Source organism: Hyla sarda, unplaced genomic scaffold, assembly GCF_029499605.1.
Source record: "Hyla sarda isolate aHylSar1 unplaced genomic scaffold, aHylSar1.hap1 scaffold_558, whole genome shotgun sequence".
NCBI lineage: Eukaryota > Metazoa > Chordata > Amphibia > Anura > Hylidae > Hyla > Hyla sarda.
The window spans coordinates 95001-114532 of NW_026610570.1; the positions used below are offsets into that span (position 1 = coordinate 95001).

General features: G+C 43.0%; 1 protein-coding gene across 1 annotated transcript in view; it reads left to right on the forward strand.

Annotated features, from left to right (window-relative positions):
* Nucleotides 1-19532, forward strand: part of LOC130339920 (tyrosine-protein kinase SRK2-like) — a 55910-nt gene that overhangs the window by 5138 nt on the left and 31240 nt on the right. Inside the window, exons 2-3 of the mRNA XM_056554102.1 lie at nt 10317-10435; nt 13347-13510. Coding sequence (XP_056410077.1) covers nt 10317-10435; nt 13347-13510 — 283 coding nt within the window. The remainder of the gene's footprint in view (nt 1-10316; nt 10436-13346; nt 13511-19532) is intronic.

The following is a 19532-nucleotide window of genomic DNA, read 5'->3' on the forward strand; positions in this document are numbered from 1 at the left end:
TGATGGATTATTGGGGCATGTGAGGGACTACTGGAGCATGAGAGGGACTACTGGAGCATGAGAGGGACTACTGGGGCATGTGAGGGACTACTGGGGCATGTGAGGGACTACTGGGGCATGTGAGGGACTACTGGGGCATGTGATGGACTATTGGGGCATGTGATGGACTACTGGGGCATGTGATGGACTACTGGGGCATGTGATGGACTACTGGGGCATGTGATGGACTATTGGGGCATGTGATGAACTACTGGGGCATGTGATGGACTTCTGGGGCATGTGAGGGATTATTGGGGCATGTCAGGGACTACTGGGGCAAGTGAGGGACTATTTGGACATGTGCCTGGTGTATGTGGGCACCAACAAGCCAACCTAACAGGGCTGGAGGCTGAGATACCCTGTTATGATAAATACTGAAGCATCATCAGGTGAAATGTATCCAGGAATTACAGCCTAAAGCAAACTGTGAATCCGAAATCCAAAAAGTGTATCCCAAGAATCTAATGCTAAGGAGAAGACTAAAGTAGTAAATGGTGAACCGAAAAAGAGAGAGATAAAAAGATGTCTACTAAAGTCACATGACACCAAACAAGTTAGCGCACGCTCACCCTTCTCTTACAGTAGTGAGTGCCCGCTCACCATTCTCTTACAGTAGTGAGTGCCCGCTCACCATTCTCTTATAGTAGTGAGTGCCCGCTCACCCTTCTCTTATAGTAGTGAGTGCCCGCTCACCCTTCTCTTACAGTAGTGAGTGCCCGCTCACCATTCTCTTACAGTAGTGAGTGCCCGCTCACCATTCTCTTATAGTAGTGAGTGCCCGCTCACCCTTCTCTTATAGTAGTGAGTGCCCGCTCACCCTTCTCTTATAGTAGTGAGTGCCCGCTCACCATTCTCTTATAGTAGTGAGTGCCCGCTCACCATTCTCTTATAGTAGTGAGTGCCCGCTCACCCTTCTCTTATAGTAGTGAGTGCCCGCTCACCATTCTCTTATAGTAGTGAGTGCCTGCTCACCCTTCTCTTATAGTAGTGACTGCCCGCTCACCATTCTCTTATAGTAGTGAGTGCCTGCTCACCCTTCTCTTATAGTAGTGAGTGCCTGCTCACCCTTCTCTTATAGTAGTGAGTGCCTGCTCACCCTTCTCTTATAGTAGTGAGTGCCTGCTCACCCTTCTCTTATAGTAGTGAGTGCCTGCTCACCCTTCTCTTATAGTAGCGAGTGCCCTCTCACTCTCATACCAGCTGTACACAGGATCTGTATACCATATAAGTAATTATATACATGACCATATAGAGGTAGATACCAGCTGTACACAGGATCTGTATAACATATAAGTGATTATATACAAGACCATATAGAGGTAGATACCAGCTGTACACAGGATCTGTAAACCATATAAGCGCTTATATACAGGACCATATAGAGGGAGATACCAGCTGTACACAGGATCTGTATACCATATAAGTAATTATATACAGGACCATATAGAGGTAGATACCAGCTGTACACAGGATCTGTATACCATATAAGTAATTATATACATGACCATATAGAGGTAGATACCAGCTGTACACAGGATCTGTATAACATATAAGTGATTATATACAAGACCATATAGAGGTAGATACCAGCTGTACACAGGATCTGTATACCATACAAGTGATTATATACAGGACCATATAGAGGTAGATACCAGCTATACACAGGATCTGTATACCATGTAAGTGATTATATACAGGACCATACAGAGATATATACCAGCTGTACACAGGATCTGTATACCATATAAGCGATTATATACAGGACCATAGAGAGGTAGATACCAGCTGTACACAGGATCTGTATACCATGTAAGTGATTATATACAGGACAATATAGAGGTAGATACCAGCTGTACACAGGATCTGTATACCATATAAGCGATTATATACAGGACCATATAGAGGCAGATACCAGCTGTACACAGGATCTGTATACCATGTAAGTGATTATATACAGGACCATATAGAGGTAGATACCAGCTGTAAACAGGATCTGTATACCATATAAGCGCTTATATACAGGACCATATAGAGGTAGGTACCAGCTGTACACAGGATCTGTATACCATATAAGTAATTATATACAGGACCATATAGAGGTAGATACCAGCTGTACACAGGATCTGTATACCATATAAGTAATTATATACAGGACCATATAGAGGGAGATACCAGCTGTACACAGGATCTGTATAACATATAAGTTATTATATACAAGACCATATAGAGGTAGATACCAGCTGTACACAGGATCTGTATACCATATAAGTAATTATATACAGGACCATATAGAGGGAGATACCAGCTGTACACAGGATCTGTATAACATATAAGTTATTATATACAAGACCATATAGAGGTAGATACCAGCTGTACACAGGATCTGTATACCATATAAGCGATTATGTACAGGAGCATATAGAGGTAGATACCAGCTGTACACAGGATCTGTATACCATATAAGCGCTTATATACAGGACCATATAGAGGTAGGTACCAGCTGTACACAGGATCTGTATACCATATAAGTAATTATATACAGGACCATATAGAGGTAGATACCAGTTGTACACAGGATCTGTATACCATATAAGTAATTATATACAGGACCATATAGAGGGAGATACCAGCTGTACACAGGATCTGTATACCATATTAGTAATTATATACATGACCATATAGAGGTAGATACCAGCTGTACACAGGATCGTACACAGGATCTGTATAACATATAAGTGATTATATACAAGACCATATAGAGGTAGATACCAGCTGTACACAGGATCTGTATACCATGTAAGTGATTATATACAGGACCATATAGAGGTAGATACCAGCTGTACACAGGATCTGTATACCCTGTAAGTGATTATATACAGGACCATATAGAGGTAGATACCAGCTGTACACAGGATCTGTATACCATATAAGCGATTATATACAGGAGCATATAGAGGTAGATACCAGCTGTACACAGTACAGAAAGACAAAGAAAGTAACAGCACAACTCCAAGGTTTCGGTGTTCAAATCAGGGTTGAAGATTTATTGCACCATAAAAAATGCACTTTATGTTATATGGTGCAATAAATCTTCAGCCTTAATATGAACATTTGAACCTTGGAGTTGGACTCCATTAGTGATTAAGGGTACGTTCACACCTGTGTATTTTCTGCTGGAGATTTGCTGTAGCAGATTTTGCTACCGCTTAAAGTCAGTGGGCAGCAAAATCTACTAAGGCAAATCTGCAGCAGAAAATACACAGGTGTGAATGTAGCCATAAAATGACATCTAGGGACTCACAGATGGCGTCTTTTCTGATCAGCGGCATCCTCTTTCCTTTTCTTCTCCATTCGGATAAGACCAACATGACAGCTTCTTCTCCAAAACATCATCGCTTTGGCATCTGCAGAACATGTTAGACTCCACATTTTTCCCAGTGCCCTCCTCTACACAATCTCCCCATCTATAGGCCTCCATACTATTAAAAAAAAAAAAGCCCTCTTGGTGACCCGCTCAGTAAAAATAGGCACGTAGGTTGCCAAGTACTCAGATATGTAGGTAGGTAGTTAGGAAGCCATTTTTTAGGTAATTAGGTAGGTAGTCAGGTATGTAGCTAGGCAGTTAGGTAGGCATGTATGTAGATAAGTTAGGTAGCCCGGTATGACAGTAGGTGAGTGTTTCCCAACCAGTTTCAGTTGTTGCAAATCTATAACTCTCAGCATGCTCAAACAGCCTTTGGCTGTCTAGGCATGCTGGGAGTTGTAGTTTTGAAATACCTGTAGGCACCCTAATTGTGGAACACTGCCCTGGAAGCCTTTCAATGCAGTGTTTTTTCTACAACCAAGGTGCCTCTACAACTCCTAGAAAGCCCAGGCAGTATAGTTCCCCCACATTAGGTAGCAGTTCCCCCACATTAGGTAGCAGTTTCCCCACATTAGCATAGATTCCCCACATTAGGCGGCAGTTTCCCCACATTAGGTAGTTTCCCCGCATTAGGTAGTTTCCCCACATCAGCATAGACCCCCCCCCCCCCCCCCCCCCCCCCTGAAACAGACACACACAGAGAGACACAGGTAGACACACAGATACACAAACACAGAGAGACACTCACCTGGCTTATCTCCGGCGGCGGCGGACTGATGTGTGACGTCACTGACGTACTCCTGCACGGGTATGCGGAGGAACGTCACTTGCATGATGTCCCACACAAGACCCGGGCCGACCAGCAGGCTCACTGTTGTAAAGTGGCCGCTGCGCCATTGCGCCGCAGACAATTTAAAACAGTGAGCAGCGGCGTGACCAAGGAAAAAATTATATCGGCCCCGTGAGACCGAGGGTTATTAGCATTACACCCGGAACTAGAGCCCCATTAGCCCCCCACCTGACGACGCCCCTGCCTATAGTATTGAGTTCCCGCTCACCCTTCAGTGCCCTCTGAAGACTTTATCTGAAGTATCATGTGGTACAAGGATTTAATACTGATCTAGGATTAGATCCGATCCCGTATGACGATCACCGATCCCTCTCACTGGATAAGTACTATTCGGCACTGCCACTAGTGGACTTCTATGGGTGATGTGTGTGATATAGTTGCAGATGTCTAGAAGTATAGTGGTGCTCGGTCTGTAACGTTCGTCATGACAAATCCAATAATGCAGAAGAATAAAGAGACGGCAACTCGCCAAATCTTCGTGACTTCTTCTTTACTTGACAGACGTATTCACCTCTTAACAGGGGGAGACATGCAGGGGGTATGTAGGAGAAGAGGCTACGGCTATTGTTTCACACTATTAGTGCTTCATCGGGCCTCGTAAGACTAAATAGGGGCGTGCTTCACCATCACCAATCACATTGGATTACACCTATTCACGTGACTAAAAACCGAAAAGACGTTCTCGGAGGTAAGTACATTAGGCAAACAAATTCATATTACACCCATCATTAAAGGGGTACTCCGCTGCTCAGCGTTTGGAACTATTTGTGGTAATGTCCCCATAAAGCATAATCTTCCTTGGTCCTCCTATTTGTAGTGATGTCCCCATAAAGCATAGTCTTCCTTGGTCCTCCTATTTGTAGTGATGTCACCATAAAGCATAGTCTTCCTTGGTCCTCCTATTTGTAGTGATGTCACCATAAAGCATAGTCTTCCTTGGGCCTCCTATCTGTAGTGATGTCACCATAAAGCATAGTCTTCCTTTGTCCTCCTATTTGTAGTGATGTCACCATAAAGCATAGTCTTCCTCGGTCCTCCTATTTGTAGTGATGTCACCATAAAGCATAGTCTTCCTTGGTCCTCCTATCTGTAGTGATGTCCCCATAAAGCATAGTCTTCCTTTGTCCTCCTATTTGTAGTGATGTCACCATAAAGCATAGTCTTCCTTGGTCCTCCTATTTGTGGTGATGTCACCATAAAGCATAGTATTCCTTGGTCTTCCTATTTGTAGTGATGTCACCATAAAGCATAGTCTTCCTTGGTCCTCCTATCTGTAGTGATGTCACCATAAAGCATAGTCTTCCTTGGTCCTCCTATTTGTAGTGATGTCCCCATAAAGCATAGTCTTCCTCGGCCCTCCTATTTGTGGTAATGTCACCATAAAGCATAGTCTTCCTTGGTCCTCCTTTCTGTAGTGAGGTCTCCATAAAGCATAGTCTTCCTCGGTCCTCCTATTTGTGGTAATGTCACCATAAAGCATAGTCTTCCTTGGTCCTCCTTTCTGTAGTGAGGTCTCCATAAAGCATAGTCTTCCTGGTCCTCCCATTTGTGGTGATGTCACCATAAAGCATAGTCTTCCTTGGTCCTCCTTTCTGTAGTGAGGTCTCCATAAAGCATAGTCTTCCTTGGTCCTCCTAGTTGTGGTAATGTCACCATAAAGCATAGTCTTCCTTGGTCCTCCTATTTGTGGTAATGTCACCATAAAGCATAGTCTTCCTCGGTCCTCCTATCTGTAGTGATGTCACCATAAAGCATAGTCTTCCTTGGTCCTCCTATTTGTAGTGATGTCCTCATAAAGCATAGTCTTCCTCGGTCCTCCTATTTGTAGTGATGTCACCATACAGCATAGTCTTCCTTGGTCCTCCTATTTGTGGTAATGTCACCATAAAGCATAGTCTTCCTCGGTCCTCCTATTTATAGTGATGTCACCATAAAGCATAGTCTTCCTTGGTCTCCTATTTGTAGTGATGTCACCATAAAGCATAGTCTTCCTTGGTCCTCCTATTTGTAGTGATGTCACCATAAAGCATAGTCTTCCTCGGTCCTCCTATTTATAGTGATGTCACCATAAAGCATAGTCTTCCTTGGTCCTCCTATTTGTAGTGATGTCACCATAAAGCATAGTCTTCCTTGGTCCTCCTATTTGTAGTGATGTCCCCATAAAGCATGGTCTTCCTCGGTCCTCCTATTTGTGGTGATGTCACCATAGTCTTCCTTGGTCCTCCTATTTGTAGTGATGTCACCATAAAGCATAGTCTTCCTTGGTCCTCCTATTTGTGGTGATGTCACAATAAAGCATAGTCTTCCTTTGTCCTCCTATTTGTAGTGATGTCACCATAAAGCATAATCTTCCTTGGTCCTCCTATTTGTAGTGATGTCACCATAAAGCATAGTCTTCCTTGGTCCTCCTATTTGTAGTGATGTCACCATAAAGCATAGTCTTCCTCGGTCCTCCTATTTGTAGTGATGTCACCATGAAGCATAGTCTTCCTTGGTCCTCCTATTTGTGGTGATGTCACAATAAAGCATAATCTTCCTTGGTCCTCCTATTTGTGGTGATGTCACCATAAAGCATAGTCTTCCTCGGTCCTCATCGCCTTCATCTTTACTGATCCACTGTCAGACCTCTGCAACATTTCAGGTTGTTGGACGTCACATTCCAGAACCATGAACATAAAATGGAATTTTTCCTTCCTTTTGTGTTTCTATAAAGTTCTGCTCCCCTGGGAAGACTCTGCACAACATTGTGAGGTTGGAGGTCAGGTCCTAATGACGGAGAAGGTTCGGCTGAGGTGCATTCTAGGTTATGTCCACCAAACCCAGATCTGTTCATCTTCAGATAGTTAGAAATGATTCATCAATCCAGAGGAGACATAACTACTGCTCCAGACCCCAGACATAACTTGCTTTACACCACTCCAGAAGACACCTGGCATTGTGTATGCTGATCTTAGGCTCCAGTGCAGATGTTCCAGACCCCACTAGATGCCTGGCATTGTGTATTCGGCTCTTAGGCTCCAGTGCAGATGTTCCAGACCCCACTAGACGCCTGGCATTGTGTATGAGGATCTTAGGCTCCAGTGCAGTTGTTCCAGACCCCACTAGACGCCTGGCATTGTTTATGCTGATGTTAGGCTCCAGTGCAGATGTTCCAGACCCCAGTCATGACATGCTTTACACCACTAGACGCCTAGCATTGTGTATGGCTTCAGTTGGTGTAGGGCCATGTGAGTGGCTTTGGTGCAGATGCTTTGGTGCAGATGTTCCAGACCCCAGTCATGACATGCTTTACACCACTCCAGTAGACGCCTGGCATTGTGCCTATGTGATCTTAGGCTTGAGTGCTGCTCCACCTGCCTCATGCCCCAGTTCTTCTGCTGATGCCACCATTAGGGACAGTGTAGTGCAGAGGATAGGTGATATTTAATGGGAGCCAGGAGACCTTGCCTGGTCCATCACATCAGAGCTGAGCTAATATTACTCCTCGATGCTTCCACTTCCCCAATAACGGCATTTCCAGGTGACCGGGGTAGATCTGTCATATCAGACATGAACTGACTAATGGTGAGGACCGCAGTCTAGGACACTGCCGCTGTACAGTCATTGGTCATATGGAAGAGCTCAGTGATCATCTATGAAGAGTACATGGCACTGTGCTGGATTTCATGCACCTGCTATATAGCTAAACTAGAGGGGTTCACATACTTTTGGACATATAATGATCTTATCTAACTTCCTGGATGGCATAAAACCTTAGTCCGAACTAAAGCTGAAGAGAGATATGTCCTACCCCTCGCTAGGCCCGAAGCTGCCCTGTGCTCCCATACTGGGGTCCCCACCTTAATCTTGGTCTTCAGGGACTGTTATATAATATGTTCTGATATGTAGGTCACATTGTTATTTAGGCAATAACATTGTAAAATTTACGGGAGCCCATAAGAGCCCATACCAGATACCATCATAGGTTATACCAGATACCATCATAGGATATACCATATACCATCATAGGTTATACCAGATACCATCGTAGGTTATACCAGATACCATCATAGCATATACCATATACCATCGTAGGTTATACCAGATACCATCATAGGATATACCATATACCATCATAGGTTATACCAGATACCATCATAGGTTATACCAGATACCATCGTACGTTATACCAGATACCATCATAGGATATACCATACACCATCGTAGGTTATACCAGATACCATCGTAGGTTATACCAGATACCATCGTAGGTTATACCAGATACCATCATAGCATATACCATATACCATCGTAGGTTATACCAGATACCATCATAGGATATACCATATACCATCATAGGTTATACCAGATACCATCATAGGTTATACCAGATACCATCGTACGTTATACCAGATACCATCATAGGATATACCATATACCATCGTAGGTTATACCAGATACCATCGTAGGTTATACCAGATACCATCATAGCATATACCATATACCATCATAGGTTATACCAGATACCATCGTAGGTTATACCAGATACCATCATAGGTTATACCAGATACCATCGTACGTTACACCAGATACCATCATAGGATATACCAGATACCATCATAGGATATACCATATACCATCGTAGGTTATACCAGATACCATCGTAGGTTATACCAGATACCATCATAGCATATACCATATACCATCATAGGTTATACCAGATACCATCGTAGGTTATACCAGATACCATCATAGGTTATACCAGATACCATCGTACGTTACACCAGATACCATCATAGGATATACCAGATACCATCATAGGTTATACCAGATACCATCGTAGGTTATACCAGATACCATTGTACGTTATACCAGATACCATTGTACGTTATACCAGATACCATCATAGGTTATACCAGATACCATCATAGGTTATACCAGATACCATCATAGGTTATACCAGATACCATCATAGGTTATACCAGATACCATCATAGGTTATACCAGATACCATCGTAGAATATACCAGATACCATCGTAGGTTATACCAGATACCATCGTAGGTTATACCAGATACCATCGTAGATTATACCAGATACCATCATAGGTTATACCAGATACCATCGTAGGTTATACCAGATACCGTCATAGGGTATACCAGATACCGTCATAGGGTATACCAGATACCGTCATAGGGTATACCAGATACCATCATAGGTTATACCAGATACCGTCATAGGTTATACCAGATACCGTCATAGGTTATACCAGATACCGTCATAGGTTATACCAGATACCATCGTAGGTTATACCAGATACCATCATATGTTATACCAGATACCGTCATAGGGTATACCAGATACCGTCATAGGTTATACCAGATACCATCGTAGGTTATACCAGATACCATCGTAGGTTATACCAGATACCATCGTAGGTTATACCAGATACCATCGTAGGTTATACCAGATACCATCGTAGGTTATACCAGATACCATCGTAGGTTATACCAGATACCATCGTAGGTTATACCAGATACCATCGTAGGTTATACCAGATACCATCGTAGGTTATACCAGATACCATCGTAGGTTATACCAGATACCATCGTAGGTTATACCAGATACCGTCATAGGGTATACCAGATACCGTCATAGGTTATACCAGATACCGTCATAGGGTATACCAGATACCATCATAGGGTATACCAGATACCATCATAGGGTATACCAGATACCATCATAGGGTATACCAGATACCATCATAGGGTATACCAGATACCGTCATAGGGTATACCAGATACCATCATAGGGTATACCAGATACCGTCATAGGGTATACCAGATACCATCATAGGGTATACCAGATACCATCATAGGGTATACCAGATACCATCATAGGGTATACCAGATACCATCATAGGGTATACCAGATACCGTCATAGGGTATACCAGATACCATCATAGGGTATACCAGAGGACCACTCTCCTTCAGCCATAACCGGTTATCCATGGTCTATGTGTGGATGTTACTGGGCACTATAGGGGCACAACACGGCATGAAGTCTTCTTCTTCTTATTTCCAGCTGGTATTTTGGATCCATGACAAAACTAGATGCCAAGCGCTATCTGCTGCAGGAAGAGAACCGCTCCGGCTCCTACCTCATGTGGAAGAAGGAGGAAGATGATTGTTATTACATCTCAGGTAGGTGCGGGACTGTCCAACCATCACCCCATAACACAGAAGATGGCAGGGCGGGGGTGTGCATTATAACCACAAAGACCAAAGTGCCTAAACCCACACTATCAAACCCTATTTAACCCTAATAAAACCCTATATAATCCTAATAAAACCCTATATAATCCTAATAAAACTCTATATAACCCTAATAAAACTCTATTTAACCCTAATAAAACCCTATCTAACCCTAATAAAACTCTATATAACCCTAATAAAACTCTATATAACTCTAATAAAACCCTATCTAACCCTAATAAAACTCTATATAACCCTAATAAAACCCTATGTAATCCTAATAAAACCCTATGTAATCCTAATAAAACTCTATCTAACCCTAAGAAAACTCTATATAACCCTAATAAAACCATATATAATCCTAATAAAACCCTATCTAACCCTAATAAAACCCTATATAATCCTAATAAAACCCTATATAACCCTAATAAAACCCTATATAATCCTAATAAAACCCTATATAACCCTAATAAAACTTCCCTTGTATGGCCCCAAAAAAAAAAATGAACAACATCCAAAATAAAAATGACTAATATTGGCACGGAATCCAAAGTATAACCTGAATGGATACCAGTGCTAAAGGCGGGGAGTGCCAGTACAATTCTCCACCCATTACATTGGCTGGCACTGGATGGTTGGCTGTAAGTATGTATGAATAGCCTTCAGGCTGCAGTGCCGAGGATATACAGTTAATCATAAGCATCATAAGCCCAGACATCTAATGAAGCTCTTTTAGATTGAAACACGTCGGGAGGGCTGTGACTGTTTCCATGGTATATATTAACTGTATAGTCTCCGGACTGTAGCCTGTAGGCTAATCACACATACCTCTTGTCCATCAAAAAAATCCCCTCATCTGGTGGAAACACGCCCCCTCCATTCATGTCTATGAGAGAGGCGGAGACACAGCGTCCCATAGAGGTGAATAGAGGGGGTGTGTTTCGACCTGCTGACAAGCTGGATACAAAACGCGCATTAGCTCAGCAGAACCAGGGGCCCCATGTGGGAGATCTCAGGGGGTCCCAGCAGTTGGAGCCACCATGATTAGACACTTATCCCCTATCCTGCGGATCCTTCACTGGACGTCTTCTTTACATTTTATTAGGGTTTGATAGGGCCGGTTTGGGCACTTGGGTTTTTGTGGTTATAGTCTACCCCTCACCCTAATAAGGGAATATAAATTATGAAACAAATGATTGAGGTTTGGTCGCTGCAGTATGGTGTTATGGTCCACTAGAAGCTGCAGTCCTAGGGGTACAGGGGAGCCTTCTTCTAGAGCAGACTTTCTCAGGCACCCAGTGGAGCCCATACAGCAGCACCCAGCGGAGCCCATACAGCAGCACCCAGAGGAGCCCATACAGCAGCACCCAGAGGAGCCCATACAGCAGCACCCAGAGGAGCCCATACAGCAGCACCCAGAGGAGCCCATACAGCAGCACCCAGAGGAGCCCATACAGCAGCACCCAGAGGAGCCCATACAGCAGCACCCAGTGGAGCCCATACAGCAGCACCCAGAGGATCCCATACAGAAGCCCAGAGGAGCCCATACAGCAGCACCCAGTGGAGCCCATACAGCAGCACGCAGAGAAGCCCATACAGCAGCACCCAGAGGAGCCCATACAGCAGCACCCAGAGGAGCCCATACAGCAGCACCCAGAGGAGCCCATACAGCAGCACCCAGAGGAGCCCATACAGCAGCACCCAGAGGAGCCCATACAGCAGCACCCAGAGGAGCCCATACAGCAGCACCCAGAGGAGCCCATACAGCAGCACCCAGAGGAGCCCATACAGCAGCACCCAGTGGAGCCCATACAGCAGCACCCAGAGGATCCCATACAGAAGCCCAGAGGAGCCCATACAGCAGCACCCAGTGGAGCCCATACAGCAGCACCCAGAGAAGCTCATACAGAAGCACCCAGAGGAGCCCATACAGCAGCACCCAGTGGAGCCCATACAGCAGCACCCAGAGGAGCCCATACAGCAGCACCCAGAGGAGCCCATATCGCAGCACCCAGAGGAGCCCATACAGCAGCACCCAGTGGAGCCCATACAGCAGCACCCAGAGGAGCCCATACAGCAGCACCCAGAGGAGTCCATACAGCAGCACCCAGTGGAGCCCATACAGCAGCACCATCTCATAGTCACAACTCTCTGACTCTTCTCAGATTCTTCGCTCAGTGGATTTCGGCTGAACAGAAGCCTCTATTGTCAGGGATCACCAGCACCGGCTGATGTTTGCATTACAGGCCATGTTCATCCAGTAGAGCTGAGAACCAGTTTTTCCACGATATGACATAGAAGAACATGTAAGTAGAAGAACAAAGGAGGACAAAGGAAAGCATAGTTATCATTCATGCAGACATGTCCCCATTTAGTCAGCCGGGTAAAAATGTGTTCAATGGCCTCCAGATCATGGTCACATGGGAAAAAGGGAACAAGCTGCTGTCACCATGCACACTGGGAGATGAGCGACCACAGGAACCATCATTCCTCCTCCATACTGGGCACTGGATGACTCTCTATGTCACTGATCGATGGATATTTCTCACCAAAACTCACCCAACAACCTTCTTTTCCATGTAATCTTTCCCTTAATCTGGACTCTTCATAGAACATTTCCATCTACTGGAACCAGCACATGGAGGAGAGTGATTTATGGGCTGGAGTCTCTCCGGCAGAACCCAATGACAGTGCCGTGGCTTGTGTCTACCACAGGTCTAAAAGCACAAAACCTTCCTCCAGATTCAGAAGTTTCTCCTTGGTTACCATAAGATTATTACAGTGATCTGAGTCCCGGTCACAACACGACTAAGCCCGACGCTTCAGCCCAGTGACCAGATGTCTCCATCTTTCTTTGTAGTGCGTGAGGAGCAGAATGTGAGACACTACAGAGTCCATCAGTCCAGGAATGGCTCCTTCTACCTAGTGGAGAGGGCTTCTTTTTCCAGTCTGAAGGGTCTTGTCCAATATTACTGTCAACAATGCGACGGACTCTGCACCAAGCTGGAGAATCCATGTGTCAAGGTAAGATATCCCGGTAATGGAGAACAAGATGATTCCCCTGAGCAGGTGGCAGTGACCTCCTGCAGTCATACAGTAATAATGGACACCACCCCTCTATTATATAATGCCCCAAGTGACCAAACCATAATCACATCTCCAGCCAGTTCATTCTACACAGGTCACTGGGATTGTACATGGTGCCATGTCCGTGGACTGTCCCACTTAGGGGAGCTGTGTGTCTTGGGTGGCAGCCCAGAGGGAACCTGGGAGGACTTTTGGTTCCTTCTAATCTTCAGTAAAGAAGGGGGGGGGGGCATAGATTCTGGACCCTTTTGGCCTGAAGGGGAAGGAAAGTATTGTGGGGGCTTGTGATAGACCACCATAAAAATGTTCCTAGAGAAACCATATAAGAATGCGCAGAGCACGGCACCATGTGAATGGCTACAGGCAGTCACATATTTATCATAAAATGACACAAGCTGCTAAAAATAACACACCCTACACCCACCCCCGGGGGCAGTAGAGAAAATCAACACAGCAGACACCAGTGAAGAGAAGGCGCCCCATGTGTAGGATCTTGGGAGTGCAGAGTGTGGGAGGGGATCCAACAGCCACTTACCAAATTAAAGGAAAGGAGTCATCAAATGTGATTATATTTTTTTGGGAGGTTACCAAATTTTTTTAATAAAAAAAAAAAAGTAAAATTACTTGTCACAAAATATAAAAAATAAAATAATAACTTGTCATCTCTCACTGTTGACTGGCCGAGAGAGCTAACATGAGGAATCTGGTGAAAGCAAACAACTTGTCTGGCTGCTGAAAACTAGCCCTCGCCCGTCTACCTTCCTCCTCTGACTGTGTGCAAAAGGAGAGGGGGAGGGGGTTCTGTAGTTTTTTTCACCATTTTGTTGGTGTCTAAAGAGTGGTATAAAACAGACTAGATGTCTCTTGATAGGTCACTGCTCCTAAGGGGCTTCAAGAAAATGGTGCTGGCTCCCCCTTTCATTTCACCTAGCCTGTGTTATGCACATGTGCAGTCAATGCTTTTCTAGTAGACACTATCAGTCTTAAAGGGGACTTTTCATCACAAAAAACTTCTGATATATATTATAGATTAATGTATGCAGAATAACTTTCCAATTGAATGTTATTAAAAAATATGCTTCTTTCTACTTAAAGAGTACCTATCACTAAATAAACTTTTCTACACTAACTTAAGGAATGTTCCCTAACTACATCTAACACCTTCCCTGCCCTTAAAAACTTTTTAAAGAGCTTTAAAAAGCTCTGTAGCTTACCTATCTTCTTGCTCACTTAGCGTGAGCACCCGGCACCAGGCAGGAGCTCAGCTGGCAGCTCTGAATCTTCTCCTCTCTGTTTACAACTGCATGTGCAGAGAAGAAAGATCGGAGCTCAGATAGTAAAATGAATGAGGGCCTGCAGTAAGGCAGAATCAGGAGTATGCCCTGCGGTGCTGGCTCCTGCCTGTCTGATTGACAGGCAGGAGCAGTGCTGAGCTTGTCTGTGTCCTGGCTGCAGTCTGAGATTTAGGACTCCAGCATGAGTCTGAAATCTATAGAAAGGGCTTGCGGCCAGGACTGGTAGGGAGACCTCTAGTGGTCATTTTTTCAAAGTGGAAAATTAAATAGAAAGAAGCATATTTTTTAATAACATGCAATTGGAAAGTCATTCTGCATACATTAAAGGAGTACTCTGGTGCAGAGTATTCCTGCTCTGTCCTGCCCGGGCTGCAAAAAAAAATGAAAATGAACCATCTCTCACCTTCCGTGGTTTCCGCGGAGCGCCACTACAGCTGATCGGTCCTCCGGTCCATCCTCTTCATACTTCCGTGTGTAACGAAGCGTCACATGGTGCTCAGCCTATCATCGGCAAAGGCAGAACATCGTGGCTGCTGGCGATAGGCTGAGCACCATGTGACGCTTCATTCACAAGGAAGTATGAAGAGGATGGACCGGAGGACCGATCAGCTGTAGTGGCGCTCTGCGGGAACCCAGGAAGGTGAGAGATGGTTCATTTTAAGTTTTTTTGCAGCCCGGGCAGGACGGAGCAGGAATACTCTGCACCAGAGTACTCCTTTAATCTATAATATATCAAAAGTTATTTTTTTTATGAAAGGCACCCTTTAACTTTCTTATGCCCTATGCCTGCCATAAAACAACTGTGTAGGTGCCCAGTCCCCATTAATCAATAACATTAAAACTACATTGTCCTAAAATTGAATACATAATTGAAAAGCTTTTTTTCTTGATAAAATAATTTTATTTATTAAAAAAAATAATGGTGACACATTCCCTTTAAGTATTGTGGACACACACACAACAATGGGGAGCGCATGAAACTGGAGAGGTATATATCGTCCGCAGGCTTCCTGGATTATAGAAGGAAATCAAAATAGAGACTGCAGCCAGTGCAGGAATATCATCGGCGCTGCACTTCGTCCAGCGCCAAAGATATTCCTGCACTGGCTCCAGTCACCCTTTTGACATGAGTTAAAGGGGTACTCAAGTGAAAAACTACTTTTTTCATATGAACTGGTTCCAGAAAGTTAAACAGATTTGTAAATTACTTCTATTAAAAAATCCTTAATCCTTCCAGTACTTATCAGCTGCTGAAGTTGAGTTGTTCGTTTCTGTCTGACCACAGTGCTCTCTGCTGACACCTCTGTCCATGTCAGGAACTGTACAGAGCAGGAGCAAATCCCTATAGCCAACCTCTCCAGCTCTGGACAGTTCCTGACATGGATAGAGGTGTCAGCAGAGAGCACTGTGGTCAGACAGAAAAGAACAACTCAACTTTAAGAGCTGATAAGTACTGGAAGGATTAAGATTTTTTAATATTGATAAGACATTTTTTTTTTAAATTACAATCTAACATGAAGATGAAGGCCTCATTGTTTGTATCATCAAAGCTGGACTTCTCTTAGGCCCCATTCACATGATATGTTTGGGTACGTCGATGATGTACATCAGGATACCAGCATTCAAGGGGCCGGCTTGGTGACCATCTCCTGAACGTACACTTTCATTTTGTTGGACTCAAAAGCATAATCCCCCCCCCCCCTCCAGAATATGGGCCAAACATAGTCTTAGTCTACACTAGGTCCACCAAAGTCAATGGCCAGCATTTATCATTGTAGGTGTAAGTGAAGCATTTATCATTGTAGTGTAACTGAAGCATTTATCATTGTAGTGTAAGGGAAGCATTTAACATTGTAGGTGTAAGTGAAGCATTTATCATTGTAGTGTAAGTGAAGCATTTATCATTGTAGGTGTAAGTGAAGCATTTATCATTGTAGTGTAAGTGAAGTATTTATCATTGTAGGTGTATGTGAAGCATTTATCATTGCAGGTGTAAGTGAAGCATTTCTCAATGTAGGTGTAAGTGAAGCATTTGTCATTGTAGGTGTAAGTGAAGCATTTATCATTGTAGGTGTAAGTGAAGCATTTATCATTGTAGGTGTAAGTGAAGCATTTATCATTGTAGGTGTAAGTGAAGCATTTATCATTGTAGTGTAAGTGAAGCATTTATCATTGTAGGTGTAAGTGAAGCATTTATCATTGTAGGTGTAAGTGAAACATTTATCATTGTAGGTGTAAATGAAGCATTTATCATTGTGGTGTAAGTGAAGCATTTATCATTGTAGGTGTAAGTGAAGCATTTATCATTGTAGTGTAAGTAAAGCATTTATCATTGTAGGTGTAAGTGAAGCATTTATCATTGCAGGTGTATGTGAAGCATTTATCATTGCAGGTGTAAGTGAAGCATTTCTCAATGTAGGTGTAAGTGAAGCATTTCTCATTGTAGGTGTAAGTGAAGCATTTCTCATTGTAGGTGTAAGTGAAGCATTTCTCATTGTAGGTGTAAGTGAAGCATTTATCATTGTAGGTGTAAGTGAAACATTTATCATTGTAGGTGTAAGTGAAGCATTTATCATTGTAGGTGTAAGTGAAGCATTTATCATTGTAGGTGTAAGTGAAGCATTTATCATTGTAGTGTAAGTGAAGCATTTATCATTGTGGTGTAAGTGAAGCATTTATCATTGTAGGTGTAAGTGAAACATTTATCATTGTAGGTGTAAGTGAAGCATTTATCATTGTAGTGTAAGTGAAGCATTTATCATTGTGGTGTAAGTGAAGCATTTATCATTGTAGGTGTAAGTGAAACATTTATCATTGTAGGTGTAAGTGAAGCATTTATCATTGTAGGTGTAAGTGAAGTATTTATCATTGTAGGTGTAAGTGAAGCATTTATCATTGTAGTGTAAGTGAAGTATTTATCATTGTAGGTGTAAGTGAAGCATTTATCATTGTAGGTGTAAGTGAAGTATTTATCATTGTAGGTGTAAGTGAAGCATTTACCATTGTAGTGTAAGTGAAGTATTTATCATTGTAGGTGTAAGTGAAGCATTTATCATTGTAGTGTAAGTAAAGCATTTATCATTGTAGTGTAAGTGAAGCATTTATCATTGTAGGTGTAAGTGAAGCATTTACCATTGTAGTGTAAGTGAAGCATTTATCATTGTAGGTGTAAGTGAAGCATTTATCATTGTAGGTGTAAGTGAAGTATTTATCATTGTAGGTGTAAGTGAAGCATTTATCATTGTAGTGTAAGTGAAGTATTTATCATTGTAGGTGTAAGTGAAGCATTTATCATTGTAGGTGTAAGTGAAGTATTTTTCTACACTTTTTTTGTGTGCTATAATGTGTAGGACCAAATGTATTAAATGGTCACAGAGCATTTGATAAATTTTGCGCAGGTCACATTTTCTGAAATTCCTCTCTTCACATACACCAAAAAGTCTGGGCTGGTGAAGTATTAGGGACTTTTCAGTGGCTTTGCGCCTTTTTTGTTCCTTTTCACAAAAAGGCGCAGTTCATAAAACCCGTCCATATCATGTGTATTGCCAAAATCAGTGGATTGCACTCAAAATCTGCAGAAATGTGTAAACCAAAAGGCACAAATAAACCCTGCTTGCGCCTTTTTTGCGCTTTTTCTAGACACAAAAAAACTGTCTAAAGACAATGATAAATGTCGACCAATGGGTCCGCCCTGATATATATGTTGGCATTAGGGTTGTCCCAAAACCATTTTTTTAAGCCCGAGTACGAGTACCGATACTTTTTTTTTAAGTACTCACCGATACCAATAACTTTTTTCTATGTCATGTGACAAGGCTTTTTTTTAAATGGGGGAAAATGGGTGTTTTTTTGTTTGCTTCTTTTTTTATTAGAGGCAGGGCTTTTATATATTTAAAAAAAACTGATTTTATTTTATTCAAAAGGGTTAATCTTTTATTAGGGAAGGGGTTAATACACATTTATTATTTACGTTTTTACACATGTTTTTTCACTTTTTTTAGTCCCCATAGGGCACTATTAAATGCAATCTGTAGATTGTATACACTGATCAATGATATGCCATAGCACAGCATTGATCAGTGTTATCAGTGCTCCCTTACTACAGCCTGCCATAGCATAGCATTGATCAGTGTTATCAGTGCTCCCTTACTACAGCCTGCCATAGCATAGCATTGATCAGTGTTATCAGTGCTCCATTACTACTGCCTGCCATAGCATAGCATTGATCAGTGTTATCAGTGCTCCCTTACTACAGCCTGCCATAGCATAACATTGATCAATGTTATCAGTGCTCCATTACTACTGCCTGCCATAGCATAGCATTGATCAGTGTTATCAGTGCTCCCTTACTACAGCCTGCCATAGCATAACATTGATCAGTGTTATCAGTGCTCCATTACTACTGCCTGCCATAGCATAGCATTGATCAGTGTTATCAGTGCTCCCTTACTACAGCCTGCCATAGCATAGCATTGATCAGTGTTAGTTATCAGTGCTCCATTACTACTGCCTGCCATGGATGGCTGCAGTAAAGGAGCGACAATAGGGACGCACGGAGCAGGGTAAGGGACATCGGCCCATTCTCACAGCTGATCGGGACACCGTGATTTCAGAGCGGTGATCCCAATCAGCATCCCTGAGCTAACCGGCAGTTAACTTCAGGA